This window comes from Hoplias malabaricus, chromosome 9 (genome assembly GCF_029633855.1).
Source record: "Hoplias malabaricus isolate fHopMal1 chromosome 9, fHopMal1.hap1, whole genome shotgun sequence".
Taxonomy (NCBI): Eukaryota; Metazoa; Chordata; class Actinopteri; order Characiformes; family Erythrinidae; genus Hoplias; species Hoplias malabaricus.
In genome coordinates, this window is record NC_089808.1 from 39,647,443 (window position 1) to 39,666,927 (window position 19,485).

General features: G+C 44.5%; 1 protein-coding gene across 4 annotated transcripts in view; it reads right to left on the minus strand.

Moving 5' to 3' along the window:
* astn1 (astrotactin 1) overlaps positions 1–19,485 on the minus strand; it is a 411,265-nt gene that overhangs the window by 58,018 nt on the left and 333,762 nt on the right. For 3 of the 4 annotated variants that reach the window (XM_066680749.1, XM_066680748.1, XM_066680746.1), the window contains 2 exons: positions 1,505–1,773; positions 1,276–1,409 (listed from right to left, as the gene is read on the minus strand). In XM_066680749.1, coding sequence (XP_066536846.1) covers positions 1,276–1,409; positions 1,505–1,773 — 403 coding nt within the window. The remainder of the gene's footprint in view (positions 1–1,275; positions 1,410–1,504; positions 1,774–19,485) is intronic. The other variant, XM_066680747.1, reaches the window with a different exon arrangement.

The following is a 19,485-nucleotide window of genomic DNA, read 5'->3' on the forward strand; positions in this document are numbered from 1 at the left end:
TCTCTCTTTCTGTCTCCCTATCTCTCTCTCTCTCTCTCTCTCTCTCTCTGTCTCTCTCTCTCTCTGTCTCTCGTTCTCTCTCTCTCTCTCTCTCTTTGTCTCTCTCTATCTATCTCTCTCCCTCTCTCTCTCTCTCTCTTTATCTCTCTCTCTCTATCTCTCTCTCTGTCTCTCTCTCTATCTCTCTCTCTCTCTCTATATCTCTGTCTCTCTCTCTATCTATCTCTCTCTCTCTCTCTCTCTGTGTCTCTTTCTCTCTCTCTCTCTATCTATCTCTGTCTCTTTCTATCTGTCTCTCTATCTGTCTCTCTCTCTGTCTCTCTCTCTCTCTCTATCTATCTCTCTGTCTCTCTCTATCTATCTCTCTGTCTCTCTCTATCTCTCTCTCTCTGTCTATCTCTCTCTCTCTCTCTCTCTCTCTCTCTCTCTCTCTCTCTCTCTCTCTATCTATCTCTCTGTCTCTCTCGCCCCATTCCATTTGAGATATTGTACTCATGCATGTTTTTTTTAATCACATTTAAATGATGATATCTCCGGTTCTACTTGGTCTATCTAGAGCTCAAAGCCTGAACTTTCAGCAGAAATTGATGGCAATGGCCAGCGGGACTTTGTTTTCATTCACCTGGTCTTGGTTCATGGCCAGCGTCTGGGACTCAAACCTGAAGTACTCAAATCCGGACTTTTAATCCAGGTTCCAGACCAGGATTTTAAAGTAGCCAGCCAGTATGACACTCCAGCTGCTACTGCTAAAGTACTGAGAGGGTCATTCCGGCTGGCCTTCTCAAAATCCCGGCCCGAAACCTGGACCAAAGATCTGGAATGTTTTTTATAATAATAATAATAATAATAATATGTGCTGTGCTGCCAGGATCCTTACGAGGAAGCACAAATATGAGCACATTACACCGATTCTAAAGTCTCCACACTGGCTACCCATCCACTACACAATCCAGTACAAAATCTGTTCTCTCACTCACCAATGTCTCTATGGAAACGCCCCACTGTACCTCAAAGAGCTCCTTACCCTGCACAATACCTCAAGACATCTCCGTTCCACCAATGCCTATCGCCTTCAGCAGCCCCAACCAAACCTTCTACTACAGGAGACCGGGCTTTTCAAGCTGTTGCCCCACATCTTTGGAATTCACTCCCAGATTCTCTGAGGGCTCCACAGAGCATGGAGTCTTTTAAAAAACAACTAAAAACTTTTTTTTTTATTTGAGAAGGCTTACTAGGATGAGACACCCACTCATCACGGGGTCAGTGTTTTCTTACATGGGCTGGGGCAGAGGGGCGCAGGTGGGCAGTCCGTCAGCTCCGAACGCGCTGGAGTCACAGCGACACCAGTCATCGATGACATCCCCCTTCCCCGAGCACCACAGCATGCTCATCATCGCCTCCTGCAGGGCCTGCCACAGACACACAGGGCACAGCTGAGACACAATGACCTCTTACGGGTCGCTGACGTGTTCATTATATTTCTGTCACTCGGGTCGGTCCTGACCTGGTAGGTTTCGTTGTTGTTGACCAGCTCGTAGATGGGCGCGGCTTTAGTGACCTGCAGCAGGACGGGCTCGGCGGGTCTCGGGGGCCCGGGGCTCATGTGGCAGAGGTGGCAGGACAGAGGGCACTGGCCCTGGCTGCTGCAGTCCATACGCACCCCCGCCGCCATGCGCTTGGCCCCGGAGTCCAGCAGACTTGCCACGTACGCCGGGAAGGTCAGGGTCCGAGCCTCCTTGTCCCGCTCCTCTGACTCGTCAGACGGAGAGTTACCTGAGAGAGAGAGAGAGAGAGAGAGAGAGAGAGAGAAGACTCAAGTGGCTGCAATTTTCATTAAATTCAGTTCAATTTTAACTGCGTGTCACTTTTAAGCAAACACAGGTCCTAGCATCAACACCCTCCAAGCGAGAGGAAGAACCACTGAGAGGAACCCAGACCCTAAAGGAGAACCTCCCTCAGAGCGAGAGGAAGAACCACTGTGAGGAACCCAGACCCTAAAGGAGAACCTCCCTCAGAGCGAGAGGAAGAACCACTGAGAGGAACCTGGACTCTGAAGGAGAAACAAGTTCTTCCTTTTACTCTGAGTGTGGTTCTCCTGTTGAGTGTTGCTTGTGTCTTGGTTCTTTTCAGGAGAACTGCCCTCAGAACACAGGAAGGTACCACAGAGAGGAACCAGGACTGTGAAGGAGAACCCATCCTTCTGCGGTTGGGAAAACAACGCCACGTCAGTGGTGTGAATGAGGAGTGTGGGACTTTCACTCGTGGAGTGGAGAATAATGCGATACTCTGCTGGAGAGGAGTGTTTAGACTGGTGTTAAAGCAGATCAGGGCAGGGTGTGTGTGTGTGTGTGTGTGTGTGTTGTAGGCTTAGTGTGGGAAAGGTAAAGGGTGAACACTGGAGGTACTTGGTATTCCAGCTGTTCCCTGTGTGTCCTGAATCCCCTGCCTGTGAAAGCGTATGTAAATGAACCTGAACCTGGTTACTGTGGAAGGTCAAGGCTGACCAGCTCTGGCCGGAGGACGTGAATCTCACTGCAGCTCACAAACGACTCCCGAGCACAACTTAATGGAGCCGTACGGCTTTTTCAGCACTGAAGCTGACATGCAGAGCCAGTTTATGCTCCATAGAGCGGGTACCCCACAGAGGGGCAGCCATGTTTAAAACCCTCTGAGAGATCCAGGCCACTAGGTGGCAGTGCAGCCGCTGCTTTACGATGTGAAGAAGGAGCAGTGGAGGAAGCAGCTGACTGCTTCTCTAAAGTGAAGTAATAGTTTTGATTTAAAGCCACCGTCCACTCTTCCTCCGTCTCAGATTTCTGTCGATGTGATGTCACTCTCCCTCTCGGCTCAGAGCAGCAGCACAGAGGCTCTTTTAGAAATGCTTTCTGTATAAATAAGTATTACAAGTAACACATTAAATACTGCACAGCAACTTTATTAACTGAGAGAGAGAGAGAGAGAGAGAGAGATGTTCTGCTGTCCCCCGTCTGAACCCCTGTGGAGACAGTAATCTGTGCTGAGCTGCAGTTTTGTTACTTGACCTTAAGGAACCCCAATGTGTGTGTGTGTGTGTGTGTGTGTGTGTGTGTATTTGTGTATGTAATCATATGTGTGTGTGTGTATCTATTTGTGTGTGTGTGTGTGTGTGCCTGTATGTGTGTATGGAACTGTGTGTGTGTGTGTGTATCTATTTGTGTATGTAATTGTATGTGTGTGTGTCGGTATGTGTGTATGAAACTGTGTGTGTGTGTGTGTGTGTATGACAGGAGACACTTTACAGAGAGCGACATGTGTTTGATGCATCAGGGAGAAGTTTGGAGAATCGAGGAGCATCGCCGCGAGCCAAACTTCCCCATTTTAGCAACTAATTAAACACCACAGACGAGAGAGAGAGAGAGAGAGGGAGAGGGAGGATCGCTGAGGATGTGGTTTGGGCCGCAGACATTAGGGACATTAAATTTGATTTCGGACGTAGATTAAGGGCATATTACTGACATTAGCTGAGCTTGTTCTTTAATTAGACACAGCTACTGGAAAGTGACGGGAGCGAGAGTGAGATCGTGAAGCAGTGTGTGTGTGTGTGAGAGAGAGAGGGAGTGTGCCACAAACACCCTGGAGCGTGCCAATTTGCTTTGACACGTTTCCTCCTCGGCTCTGAATTCTGACAGCTTTAACGTAACCTTCAGTGGAAGCAGCCTGGTTTAAACTGGAGGGAGCCGGGGAAAGCGGGGCCTTCAGATGAGCCACTTATCCGCATGAGCAAACGAGACGTGTGGCCAAATCTGAAGTTTTAATGCACCTCTCAGCGCTGGGAAAGCCTCTTTGTACCTGCCATTGTTTCAGAGGTTGGGGGCGGAGTTGAGCGCAGTGCCACAGCTTTCCCAATTATCAGATCAGATGGTACAGGGATGATCTCAAAAGCCCCCCCTGCGTTCATCCAGCCGCACTCAGCTCCCAGGCACACAGAGCGCAGCGGCAGAGTCGGCCTCCAGATGGCGCTCTGAGACTGCCTGCGAGCTCAGCCTGGGTGAAGGAAGGCAGGCATGGATCACCAAAGCAAATCGCATTACTCCGGCCGCACTGATTGGAAAAATACAATCTCCAGCGTCTGATTGGGTGAGAGGATAAAGAACGTGGGGTTTCGCCTTCGTGTGTTCGAGATAGAATTGAGCGGGACGCAGCGGATCCCGGATAATGAACCGCAGTGCGCCGAGCATTAACGAAGAAAACACGCATTGTGCTTCCTCCTCAAAGAGCTTTACAAAGGCTTCCGGTCGATACGGATCAGTACGAGCACCAGCCGGAAACGCTGCGGCGCTGCACAATGAGTTATGGCTTTGTGCGAGCACTTAAGCAAATCCCTGAGGACGGAGGCTGCTGCTCGCTGTAATTTGTGGCATTGAGGTACAACTCTACGGTTTAAACGAGGTCAAAGGTCACAGCTTTAACCAGGAGAAACGGAGCAAACGGAGACGTGTTTTGAGACGTGCTTTCACGTCAAACCCAGCCTGTGATGACTGTATTCACACAGACAGCAGCAGAGGACACGGTGTAATCTGAATATCCACTACCTGTAATTACACTGTTACTATGTACCTCTCTGTCTAATAACCCTCCTCAAGAACACAGAGGTGACTTCAATGACACAATAATGTTAATTATAAACTGCCCACTGGCCTCCCACTTACTAAACTCCGCCCTCTTTGTGTGAGCCCTTTGAGAACACTCCGATATGTACGTTCTCATTGTTCACCGTCAGAATATTTTATAATAATTATAGATTTAAATTTGTGTTGATTTCCTGTGCCCCGTTTCACCTCCAGGACTTTTATTCTGTATTTTTACTTGACTCAGTTCTCTAATGAAAGATTACAGATATCCCCCTCCCTTCCGGAGAAGAGAATGTAACTAAACTGGACTCTAACACCACTGCTGTACGTTTAAATGTACCTTTAGTGACAGTAATGTACCTCTACTGTACTTTATTTTATAGACCAGAGAAAGTTTGACATCAGACTTCACTTCACAGATACAGAGCCACATTTTACATTCCACCTTAAAGGCAGAGGGATTCTGTCCTCACATGTACACTTTAGCTTCCTCAAATATTGGATTCCACGTTAAATGGCACAGGAGTCCAATAAAAGATGCTCTTCCATTCATTCATTCATTCATTATCTGTAACTCTTATCCAGTTCAGGGTCACGGTGGGTCCAGAGCCTACCTGGAATCACTGGGTGCAAGGCAGGAATACACCCTGGAGGGGGCGCCAGTCCTTCACATGGCAACACACACACACACATTCACTCGCACACTCACACCTATGGACACTTTTGAGTCACCAATCCACCTAACAACGTGTGTTTTTGGACTGTGGGAGGAAACCGGAGCACCCAGAGGAAACCCACACAGACACAGGGAGAACACACCACACTCCTCACAGACAGTCACCTGGAGGAAACCCACGCAGACACAGGGAGAACACACCACACTCCTCACAGACAGTCACCCGGAGGTGTCTGGGTCTGGATCAAAATGCTAAATGTTATGGACCGTAAACTAGACACCAGAGAGAGAACCATCTCCTCACCAGGCATTTCATTTAGCTACATTTCCTTTTGTTTTTTTGCAGTCTGCTTCAAACATGGACCCACCCCCGAGCGCACAGCAGTGAGGAGCGAGGAGCAGAAGCTCTGGACTTTAGCTGTTTTTGCTCTGTTCTCTTTCTTCTGTTTTTACTCAATGCTCTTATTTCTCCGCGCTCGTTGTGTCTGTTTTGTTGTGTTTAACCTCGTCTTTGCGCTCTCACATAAACACGGGTCCAGCGCTGTGATTGGACAGACTCAGATGAGGGGGCGGGGCCATTCTAAAGTCTCTGCACTTGACGTCAGAAGCGGAGCAGAATCAGAACGGCTCGTTTTATCCTGTGCTTTCTGATTTAGCAGCGCACAGAGAACTGAGTGTGTTGGTTGGTGGGCTCACACATTAATGTGCACATGCTCTGAACATTTTTTTTTTTTTCACTTTTTATATCCTTTAAATCCATTTCCAAGGTTGTGGCAAGCTGCTACAGGAAGAGGACGCCGGAGACAGGAGCCACATCGCAAACAGACGTGCTTCACTGACAAAGCAAAGCACAAACAAAAACCCAGGCTTTCCAGCCGCTTACACACTTCTCTGCATCTCTTTAAAGTTCGACAGCAGCCACCTGCTGCTGCTTTGTCTGTCTGTCTGTCTCCGTCTCTCTCCTCAGCGCTCTGCCAGTGCATCTCTCACCAGGTGTCTCTCGTTGAGACTTCGCCAAAAGGAAATACGAGCAGCCGAAGTGAGCGAAGGGGAAACGATGTGAACAGCCCCAGCACTACCAGCCACCCACAGCCCTGCTCTACCTCCTCCTGGGGGTCTCCAGGTGTTCCCAGAGCAGCCGGGAGACACGGAGCCTCCAGTAAGCCCTGGGTGAAAACACAACTGGCCTCACTGTGATGATATTATGACATTTCTCTCTCTTTACTTTCTCTCACTGCTCTTTTATTTCTCTCTGCTAATCTCATTCTGTTTATTTATAGGTCTCTCTACACTCTCTCTTCACTCTCTCTCTCTTTATTTTCTCTCACTTTCTCACTCTATTTTTGTCTCTGCATGTCTTCTCTCTCCCTCTTTCTCTCTTCTTGCTCTTCTTGTGTCTCTCTCTTTCTCTTCTCTCCCTCTCTCTCTTTTTTTTCTCTCTCCCTGTCTTCACTCTCTCTCTCCCTCTCTCTCTCTCTCTCTGACTGGACGCTCCGTCTTGCAGTGTGTGATTTATTCGTCCACTTTAAGTGCGCGGTTGGCTCCGTCTCTAACTGACAGGCCTCTCTGTCTCTTAATAAAAGCGGCGGTGCTGAAGCAGGGCTAACGCAGGTGAGCCGGGCTGTGTTTATTTAGCCGGGATTGGGCCTGACCGCGGCGCCGCTTTGTTTTGGGACGGACGAAGGGAGGGCTAATCCCTCTCTCTGTGAGTGATGGAGCAGCTAATCCCTCCTGGTTCTCACTGCAGTCACTCTGTGCTCTCCCGGGCCCATAACTCTCCAGAACATTCTCTCTACAACCTGCTGCATGCATCACACCCTGCGCCAACTAGTCCCAAAGGTGACAGAGCTCCGCTGCTGCAGCAGAGAACACAGTTCCACTGCTCCACAGCCCTCTGCCACAGGCTTAGAACTGGCGATGTCTTGGGCTGGGCTTTTAAACCCTTTAACTCTTAGAGAAGACAAGGACAACAGAGCACTTTTTAACTAAATGCTCTGTGTTCATCAGGCATCTCTTCAGCGTATTTCCAGATGTATGACAGTGTTATATTCTAAAACCACAGCTGACTATGAAGTGACTATGAGGCAAGTGACTATAACACCGTATAAGCTAGGAGTGTAACAAATGGCACACGGTTCAGGAAATTAACACAACATGATTTTAAACTGAGAATATGGAATAGCATTTCAGAAAATAAAGGATCATGACTGAATACACCAAATGTAAACATACTGAATCGAGTCTGAATACACTGAATCAAGTCTAAACATACTGAATCAAATCTAAACATACTGGATCACGTCTAAATATACTAAATCAAATCTAAACATACTGAATCACATCTAAACATACTGGATCACGTCTAAATATACTGAATCATGTCTGAATATACTGAATCAAATCTAAACATACTGAATCAAGTGTGAATATACTGAATCAAATCTAAACATACTGAATCAAGTGTGAATATACTGAATCGAGTCTGAATATACTAAATCAAATCTAAACATTCTGAATCGATTCTAAACATACTGAGTCAAATCTAAACATACTGAATCAAGTCTGAATATACTGAATCAAGTCTGAATATACTGAATCATGTCTGAATATACTGAATCAAATCTAAACATACTGAATCAAGTGTGAATATACTGAATCGAGTCTGAATATACTAAATCAAATCTAAACATTCTGAATCAAGTCTGAATATACTGAATCAAGTGTGAATATACTAAATCAAATCTGAATATACTGAATCGAGTCTGAATATACTGAATCAAGTCTAAACATACTGAATCAAGTCTAAACATACTGAATCAAGTCTAAACATACTGAATCAAATCAAAACATACTGAATCGAGTCTAAACATACTGAATCGAGTCTAAACATACTGAATCAAATCTAAACATACTGTATCAAGTCTTAACATTCTGAATCAATTCTAAACACACCAAATCAAGTCTAAAAATACAGAATCACATCTAAACACACTGAATCACGTCTAAATATACTGAATCAAATCTAAACATACTGGATTGAGTCTAAACATTCTGAATCAAATCTAAACATACTGAATCACGTCTAAACATACTGAGTCAAATCTAAACATACTGAATCAAGTCTGAATATACTGAATCAATTCTGAATATACTGAATCAAATCTAAACATACTGAATCAAGTGTGAATATACTGAATCGAGTCTGAATATACTGAATCAAATCTAAACATTCTGAATCAAGTCTGAATATACTGAATCAAGTGTGAATATACTAAATCAAATCTGAATATACTGAATCGAGTCTGAATATACTGAATCAAGTCTAAACATACTGAATCAATTCTAAACATACTGAATCAAGTCAAAACATACTGAATCATGTCTAAACATACTGAATCAATTCTAAACATAATGAATCACGTCTGAATATACTGAATGAAACTTGAGTATATGGAATGATACTTTAGTATTTGATTTCATTACTTCTCCATTGGCTTTACAAAATGCCATTGGCTGAAATGTTATTGAACTGGAAAGCATTTTCCACAGCTTTTCATATTCCCAAAGACACAAATGGTTTGGAGTCAGTATAGCATCACCTTGAGGATCATATTTCCATTACTGTGACATTCTTAGTGGTTATGAGTACCCATAATCAACAACATCCTGCTGAAAGGACATAATGAACATGATTCTTGAAGAAATTGATGAGACTCTTATGGAGATCTTGGCTGAAATGAGTGTAGATTATAGACAGAGATGGTTGAGTGGTGCTCCTGTGAGGTGGAAGGCATCTTCTTTCTGCATTAATGATTTCTTGGTAAACTGGGGGTGCCTGGCCTGTGAGGTTCATTGCATTCAATACATTCAGACATTGTTCAATTTCATTCCATATCTTTTATTTTGCGTTTCCCCTGCTGTACTGAAAATGTGATTTTAACATTACACTCCTAATATAAACACATAATGAATTAGAAACACACAGGGATCATTAGACAGGGAGCAACTGTCAAGTTTCTGGTCCATATTCTGCTGCACGTGTCCTTTAATACAGCCCTAAGCTCATTACGGCTCCCTTTGAAGATGGTGCAGCTGTAATTAAAACGAACCCTGGTTTAGTAAAATAAAGGTTGACTTATAGGGTCATAATTTTTCATGTCTCCTGGACCCCAGCGAACTCCAGTTCCCATAATTCATCACTCAAACCGGGACCAGGAACTCCCCAAACATCACACTCTGGAGACAGAGGGATCAGGAAGAGTGCACACACAGCACAGCTGAGAGCAGCCTTCACACCCCAGTGTGTGTGTGTGTGTGTATGTGTGTGTGTGTGTATGTCTGTCCTCGGTGGTGAGCTGAAAGATTAATTATAAAAAGAGAAGTCACCAGGGTCCAGTCTTTGCTGACCTCTAAAATGAGTAATCGGGGCCAAGTACTGACTGCTCCATCAGGTCCATGTCTGTAGCCCCCATTCTGTCACACACACACACACACAGGCCACCCTGTGCTCATCCTTTGCCCTTTTCAATGCCTTTTCCATGACATCTTGATTCAATCTCTCCTCTCCAAGCCTGTAACACACGTGGCCAAAAGTTTGTGGACACCTTTTTTGTCCAAGGCTTCTCCTGAAATGAAAGGCGATTTTTGGGAGTTTACTGCTCTACACTCAAAAAAAAATAGCTTTTTCTAATCTGGAAAACTAAGTTTCAGGGCTGTGTGCCCCTCTAGCTCACCTCTGACATTGAGAAAGGGAATGCTTTTCTACAGAGATTTCTGTTGCTCATATGTTGCTCTGGAATGGCTCAGGAGATGCGATGCTGTATTTACGAGAAAAAAAAAATGACAAGAGACAGACGAAAAAAAAAAAAAAATACAAGAAAAGTCTATAATCAAGTAAAAAATCACTCCACACTTGTAAAACATCCTGTAAATTCATTCAATTCGCAGATGAAACACGGACGTTATGGCACTTTGGCCTTCTTCAGCATGCTCACGGTACACCAGCCAACACGGGCTTCGTCATCAACAGGTCACAGCTCTGAACCCATTAGAAAGTAATTAGAAATAATACGGAGATAACGAAAAACAATTAAAAAAAGTGAAAACAATATAATCACTCCAAAAAAAAACACTCAAATAATCTGAGACGGACTGAGACAAAACAAAAGACATGAGATACTAAAGAGATTACAGAGAGAAGCAAGGTTTAGTTCATCGATGCAGAGATGTTGACTTTACTGGGATCAGCAGTGAATCTCAGGAGGAGACGTGTGCGACATCACTGAGGTCTTTATCTCAGGAGACATATTTGAGCAGCAGGAGACTGGGGCTGCGCTCACAGTGGAGCTGAAGTATAAAGAACTACAAAGAGGTACATCTCCTTTAATCAGTCTCTACTTCCCATTCTTCCAGGGTTGGTTTCCCCCTCTGCATCGCCATCAAAGTCAAAAACAAAATGTCTTCACTGTAAAAAAATGTCTGTGAATTTTATGGTGGAAAGCTGTAAAAACACAACAGTTAAAGACTGTAAACTCTAAAAAGGTTTAAAAAGGTTTCTGTAACAGTGAATTAACGTAAATACTTTTATCAGCCAAAATATAATTATTTACTTCTCTTTACTGTAAAAAAAAATACATTATTTCACTGTTAAACACAAACCATTAGGGATCCTTTCAGCAATGTCTCCTTTTAAAGGCTGAATATAGAATGTGGTTGGACTTTATCTAAATACGACTATATCTCAGTCTCCATTCTCTAATTTGTCACACAATTTACATGTTAATTTTATGGCAAAACACTTTTTTTATGGTGTATATTCATTCATTCATTTATTCATTCATTATCTATAACTCTTCTCCAATTCAGGATCACGGTGGGTCCACAGCCTACCTGGAATCATTGGGCGCAAGGTGGGAATACACCCTGGAGGGGGTGCCACAACACACACTCACACATTCACTCACACCTACGGTCACTTTTGAGTCACCAAACCACCTACCAAGGTGTGGTTTTGGACTGTGGGAGGAAACCGGAGAACCCGAAGGAAACCCACACGGACACAGGGAGAACACACCACACTCCTCACAGATAGTCACCCGGAGGAAACCCACGCAGACAGCCAGAATCTCTGGAGCTGTGTGATTGCGACGGTGTATATCTGTTTTTTAACAGAACAGTACTGTAAACAAAAGTTTTTAAATGTTAAATTTATGATTGCCAAAAACCTGACCGTATATTTTATGGTGAAATTCTGGCAACCACAGTGTACGTCCTTGAAAAGCAAGAAGAATTAACTCCTCCTTTATTTTCCCAGCAGTCAGTCGCACGTCCCACCGTCACGACCATGGTGCCGTGGCCCTAACGCCCCCAGCTCATGCATCAGAAACTCTCAGAGTCCACATTCCCGTAAAACAGCAAGCTCCAGAAAGATTCATCAGCAGACGAGGAGGGGGAGAAGTAATTAAGTTGATAAAAACGTATTCCTGTAATTACTATCTGATGTCAGAGCACTGTCTGGAAAAAGGAAAAAAAAAAAGGGGAGGGAAAGAAAAAGCTGTCACTGAGCAGATTAATTTGTATAATTACGAGGGAGGGGTGTGGGAGGGGATTAAACGCAGGAGAGACGTCTGGTTCCACACTGGAGCGGGGACACATCCTTCACCGAGCACAGCCAATAAAACAGAGGAGGGGGAACGGAGGAGGGCGCTTGCAGATGGTTGTAGGTTCTGCCTCGGTGCTCCCCGGAGCTGAGAGGACATGATAAATGGTGTGTGTTATTACATTTTAATTGTCATTAAAGTACTTAGCACACCTTCCCTGTCATCGCACGGGTGGGACATAAAGGCAGGTGCTGTTCACACAGAATGATGAAGAGTTTGTCCTGGATTTTAAAAAGAGGGGGCAAAGTGGAGGCCGCAGGTTAGGATCCAGATGAGGCTGAGGTCTTAAAGAGCACATACCTTCAGTGTAGAGGTCTGCGCGGGACTTAATTTTTAATCCCACAACGTAGAGGTCATGGCCTGCTCCTGCCCACAGCCCTCCACACTTCATAAGAAATCTTTCCCTTCAGAAATAAAATGATACAGCTCCCGTGAAGGGAGCAGGGGGAAAAGATCACGGACTTGGTATTCCTTTGTAAACACAGAGATGTGAGCAAACACATACACTCACAGAGGCTCTGTCATTTCTGCAGCACGGTAAAGCGCAATTCATGTAGAGTTCAGTTCCCACGACCAACAGGAACATGGAGACAGACGAGGTGAAGCACCAGTGGCATCCTCCTTCAATATCCACAGCCGAGCTGCCCCTGAGCAAGACACATAAACCCCCGGGATGGCTGTCCTCCGCTCCAGGTGTGTGTTCTTTGCCTCCAGTGCACTGGGGTGTGTGTTCACTGCCGAGGATGGAGAAGACACCATAATGGCACTCACTGTACTCGAAGTACGCTGGAGTAGAAATAAATCACGGCGCTGATTTACCATTCCGACCCCGACATCCGCGAGGCTGGGAGTGAGTGATCTGTGTGGGTTAGGAATTCTTTTTTATTTCGCAGTGTTTGAATTAAAACGGCGTGACAAACACAGGCCGAGGACGTGAGAGCGGTGGGAGGATATTACACAACCTGATTAATAATGAGATTAATGGGCACCTGCTCAGGGACGCTCCGAGGCTGAGAGGACCTCGTAAAGCACTCGGAGCTTGAGCTCGTGTACCTCACACTGAGGTAGGAGTCATCAAGCAAACAAACATTTCACGTGGGCTTCCGGCGAAATCCGAGAACAAATGAGTTACAACACTATTTTAAACACTCTCTAAAGCATATTTATGAGTTCAGTTTGGAGAAGCTGGGATTTGACCTGCGCAAAAATACCCACAGCCCCCAGCACGAGGTTGTGGAACAGTGGAACTGTGTTCTCTGGACGGATAGAGCATCACAATGTACCTGGATGAGTAGGAATGGTGTTCCAGATCCAGAACTAGTTTGTCTGATCCATACCTGACCTCACTAGTGCTCACTGCTATCAGATGCACACAGCAGTGTTCGGGCTTTCTTCCCCACAGCTTCAACTCTTCTAGAAAGGCTTAATTCTACACTTTGGAACAATGCTGTGATGATTTGATGGCAGATAGCCGTGAGAGCATGGATGAGGCCAGGCTGATGTTGGAGGATTAGTTCTGCATCTCACACAGTCACCCAGTCACACACACACTCACAGCTGTGGATAATTTCCTAGTGAGTGACTGGGTGAGTGTGTTAAACTGTCCACAGGTGTGAGTGTGTGTGAGTGAATGGGTGACTGTGTGAAACTGTCCACAGGTGTGAGTGTGTGAGTGACTGGTTGAGTGTGTGAAATTGTCCACAGGTGTGAGTGACTGGGTGAGTGTGTGACATTGTCTATAGGTGTGAGTGTGTGAGTGACTGGGTGAGTGGGTGAAAATGTCCACAGGTGTGAGTGTGTGAGTGACTGGGTGAGTGTGTGAAAATGTCCAGAGGTGTGAGTGTGTGAGTGACTGGGTGAGTGTGTGTGAAACTGTCCACGGGTGTGTGTGAGTGACTGGGTGAGTGTGTGTGAAACTGTCCACGGGTGTGTGTGAGTGATTGGGTGAGTGTGTGTGAAACTGTCCACGGGTGTGTGTGAGTGACTGGGTGAGTGTGTGAAACTGTTCACAGGTGTGAGTGTGTGAGTGACTGGGTGAGTGTGTGCGAAACTGTTCACAGGTGTGAGTGTGTGTGTGAGTGACTGGGTGAGTGTGTCACACTGTCCACAGGTGTGAGTGTGTGAGTGACTGGGTGAGTGTTTGTGAAACTGTCCACAGGTGTGTGTGAGTGACTGGGTGAGTGTGTGACACTGTCCACAGTTGTGAGTGTGTGAGTGACTGGGTGAGTGTGTGACACTGTCCACAGGTGTGAGAGTGTGTGTGTGTGTGTGACTGGGTCAGTGTGTGAAACTGCCCACAGGTGTGAGTGAGTGAAACTGTCCACAGGTGAGAGTGTGTGTGTGTGACTGGGTGAGTGTGTGAGTGACTGCATGAGTGTGTGTGATGTCTTGTGATGGACTGATGCAATGTAAGCGCCAAACCCTCTCCAGCCTTGATCTGGATGAAGAACCACTAGAATATGAATGAATGAATGTTTCATCCTGGCATCAATAAAAAGTCCTTATACTGACACCTAGTGGTCTGGAGTTATCTGAGATTCTGTACTATGACCTATTCCGCACTCCATGGACTCAGACTTTCAGTTATGCACGGTTTGTATGAACCCTATAGAATAGCATTGTGCGACACTTATGACACTCTCTGGAGTCAGTTAGAGGAGATACTGCACCTTGAGTTCCCTCCATATAACAAAAGAATGATAGAGGGAACACAGGAACAGCGTTCGAAAAGGCTTTTTCCATCCCCTCTGCGACAGACGCTGCTCTTTAAAGAGGCAGTTGTTATCATGGTGCACTCGGGGATTGAACGGCGGATATTGTGGGTGTAATTTTGAGGTCTACAGGAGACGCGAGGGACAGAGAGGGGCACACGGCGGGGTCTTGATGAGACGGAACGGAGTGGAGCCTATTTAGTAGCTCAATTTTAAGAGCAAATCAATCTGCAATAAAAAGCGGCCGCCTCAACAACCGTAAATATGGACGTCTCTCGCGGCCGAGTGTGAAATGCTCATTCCAGGACCCCCGCAGAGACCCTGACAGTTAGATCAGACCGCCTTTACCTGATTGATATGCTTCATCTGTGCTGCACAACCGTCCTCCTGGAACACCTGCCGTCTCCCACACATCGCATAATGGCTGCTAATCATATCTGCGGCCTTCAACGAGCTGCCGGTGGATTCCTGTTCTGGGTGGTTTGTATCTTCTGATCCTCTCTGATTAGAACCTGCAACAAATGAGCCTCCAGTGCCTCAAAGAATGCAGGTCCACTGCTCAACTGTCCAGAGCCAGGGCTTTCTACCCCCACTAGGTGATGCTGAATATTGAACTTGGTGACCGTACAACAAATACTTAACAACACTTCCTGAACAACACATCCTTAACAACACTTCCTGAACAACATATACTTAAAAACACTTCCTGAAAAACACATACTTAACAACACTTCCTGAACAACACATCCTTAACAACACTTCCTGAACAACATATACTTAACAACACTTCCTGAAAAACACATACTTAACAACACTTCCAGAAAAACACATACTTAACAACACTTCCTGAAAAACACATACTTAACAACACTTCCTGAAAAACACATCCTTAACAACACTTCCTGAACAACATATACTTAACAACACGTCCTGATCAACATGTATTTAACTACACTTCCTGAACAACACATCCTTAACAACACTTCCTGAACAACATATACTTAAAAACACTTCCTGAAAAACACATACTTAACAACACTTCCTGAACAACACATCCTTAACAACACTTCCTGAACAACATATACTTAACAACACTTCCTGAACAACACATCCTTAACAATACTTCCTGAACAACACATCCTTAACAATACTTCCTGAACAACACTTCCTGAACAACACATCCTTAACAACACTTCCTGAACAACACATCCTTAACAACACTTCCTGAACAACACTTCCTGAACAACACATACTTAACAACACTTCCTGAAAAACACATACTTAACAACACTTCCTGAAAAACACATTCTTAATGTCAGGAAATGCGGGGGGGGGGACTGACGGAAATGGACGCACACGCTAAAACACAGTTACTTTATGTACAAAAAGGATAACAAACCAAACACAAACTAGGACTACAAAACAAAGGAAACGACTTGACAACAAATGAAAACGATGACATGAAACGAAACCAGGAATAGCAGAGACAGGCTAGACTGGGAAAAACGATGATAGGAAACAAAACAATACCATACTAGACAGGGAGAGCTAAACAATACAATACTAGACAGGGAGAGTTAAACAGACAAACCTAGACATGGAGAGCTAAACAATACTAATGACCGATCACGAGATAATGAGAGGGCAGGGTAACAAATGGGACACGGACAAGGAGGAGGAACAAAGGCGGGACTAGGGCAGAGAAATTAACAATAACAAACAGAGCCATGTGCTAAGTGAGCACATGGCAGGGACAACAGTCAAGACAGAACAAGGGCGTAACACTTAACACAAAACTTCCAGAACAACACATACTTAACAACACTTCCTGAACAACACATACTTAACAACACTTCCTGAACATCACATCCTTAACAATACTTCCATAACAACACATACTTAACAACACTTCCTGAAAAACACATACTTAACAACACTTCCTGCACATCACATCCTTAACAATACTTCCTGAACAACATATACTTAACAACACTTCCTGAACAACACATACTTAACAACACTTCCTGAACATCACATCCTTAACAATACTTCCTGAACAACACATACTTAACAACACTTCCTGAAAAACACATACTTAACAACACTTCCAGAACAACACTATACTTAACAACACTTGCTGAACAACACATACTTAACAACACTTCCTGAAAAACACATCCTTATCAACACTTCCTGAACAACAAATCCTTAACAACACTTCCTGAAAAACACATACTTAACAACACTTCCAGAACAACACTATACTTAACAACACTTCCTGAACAACACATACTTAACAACACTTCCTGAAAAACACATCCTTATCAACACTTCCTGAACAACAAATCCTTAACAACACTTCCTGAACAACATATACTTAACAACACTTCCTGAACAACCCATCCTTAACAATACTTCCTGAACAACACATACTTAACACATCCTTAACAATACTTCCTGAACAACACCCTTAACAACACTTCCTGAACAACACATACTTAACAACACTTCCTGAACAACACATCCTTAACAATACTTCCTGAACAACACGTATTAACAACACTTCCAGAACAACACTTCCTGAACAACATATAATTAACAATACATCTTTATCAACACATCCTTAACCACACTTATTGAACAACACATCGTTAAAAACACTTCCTGAACAACACATCGTTAAAAACACTTCCTGAACAACACATCCTTAAAAATATATCCTTAGCAATGCATTTCAAGCAATGTGTCCAAAACAATGCATTCTAAACACATTTTTAACAACACATTCTTAACAACGCATCCTTAATGTGTCCTTAACAACACCTCTTTAACAATTCCTCCTTCACAACACATCCTTAACAACACTTCCTGAACAACAAATCCTTAACAACGCATCCTTTGTAACGCCTTTAAGAACTTCTTAACAACACCTTCTCTTATTCATTTTTAAAGCAGAGCAGAACTGCCCCTCAGGATCCTGGACTGGGTTGATCTTTTATATTCGAGGCTCACCATCCTCCCTGTGCAGAGCTGCAGTCTGGGCCTGGAATGAAGGGTGATGAGGAGGAGGAATGGCGCTTAGATCAGGTTCCTCTTAATAAAACGAAGGCTCTGTGCGGCAGTAAAACTTTCAGATGTGCTGCTATGGGGAATTAAAATGGAGGATTGGGTTTAATGGCAAATTTAATGTCGTTCCTCAGCTATTACCCTGCTCCTAAATCAGGACTGGCTCTCCCACCCTGCGGCCGAAACGAGACCCCCGCGCTCCAGCACTCATCCTGTAGCTAGTAGCAGAAGTACAGGAGAGACCGTTAGGCAATTCCCTTACAGTCTCTCAGTGAAACAGGGCAGTGGATCCTGCTTTAGTACAATCCTATCTGTACGGGTTAATGAGCTGAACAATGGCAGGAGGTTGACCCCTAACACACACACACACACAAAACCCCACCACCAGTGCCATACGTTTATTTTAAAGTGACAGTAGCAGTCTTACACCAACAAATCCTTTTAAAACACAGGGAATCCATAAATCCTGGTTCTGAATGAATAATGGACTAGAGCCAATGAGCCAGAACTAACTGGACCAAAGTGGACACTGACTGGACTGTGTTGTCCTCAGAGGACGATGTGCAACACATTCATCAGAAAAATATATGATCACTGTTTCTGGGCATAGCTGACGTCAGTGAGAGGAAGTTATGCATGCAGAGAATAAACCAAGACACAATCCTCTACAACACGTCCTCTACACCATGTCCTTAATAACACATCCTCTACAACACGTCCTCAATAATATATCCACTATAACACGTCCTTTATAACGTGTCCCTAAAAACACGTCCTCTACAACACGGCCTCAAACATATGCCCTCTACAACACAGCATCAATCACATGTCCTCTACAACACGTCCTCAATCACATGTCCTCAATGACATGTCCTCTACAACACAGCATCAATCACATGTCCTCTACAACACGTCCTCAGTCACATGTCCTCAATAACATATCCTCTACAACACGTCCTCAATCACGTCCTCAATCACATGTCCTCAATCACACGTCCTCTACAACACGTCCTCAATCACACGTCCTCTACAACACGTCCTCAATCACACGTCCTCTAAAACACGACCTCAATAACATATTCTCTACAACACGTCCTCAATCACACGTCCTCTACAACACGTCCTCAATCACATGTCCTCAATAACATGTCCTCTACAACACAGCATCAATCACATGTCCTCTACAACACGTCCTCAGTCACATGTCCTCAATAACATATCCTCTACAACATGTCCTCAATCACATGTCCTCAATCACACGTCCTCTACAACACGTCCTCAATCACACGTCCTCTACAACATGTCCTCAATCACACGTCCTCTACAACACGACCTCAATAACATATTCTCTACAACACGTCCTCAATCACACGTCCTCTACAACACGTCCTCAATCACATGTCCTCAATAACATATTCTCTACAACACGTCCTCAATCACACGTCCTCTACAACACGTCCTCAATCACATGTCCTCAATAACATATTCTCTACAACACGTCCTCAATCACACGTCCTCTACAACACGTCCTCAATAACATGTTCTCTACAACACGTCCTCAATCACACGTCCTCTACAACACGTCCTCAATCACACGTCCTCTACAACACGTCCTCAATCACATGTCCTCAATAACATATTCTCTACAACACGTCCTCTATCACATGTCCTCTACAACACGTCCTCAATCACGTCCTCTACAACATGTCCTTAATCACACGTCCTCTACAACACGTCCTCAATCACATGTCCTCAATAACATA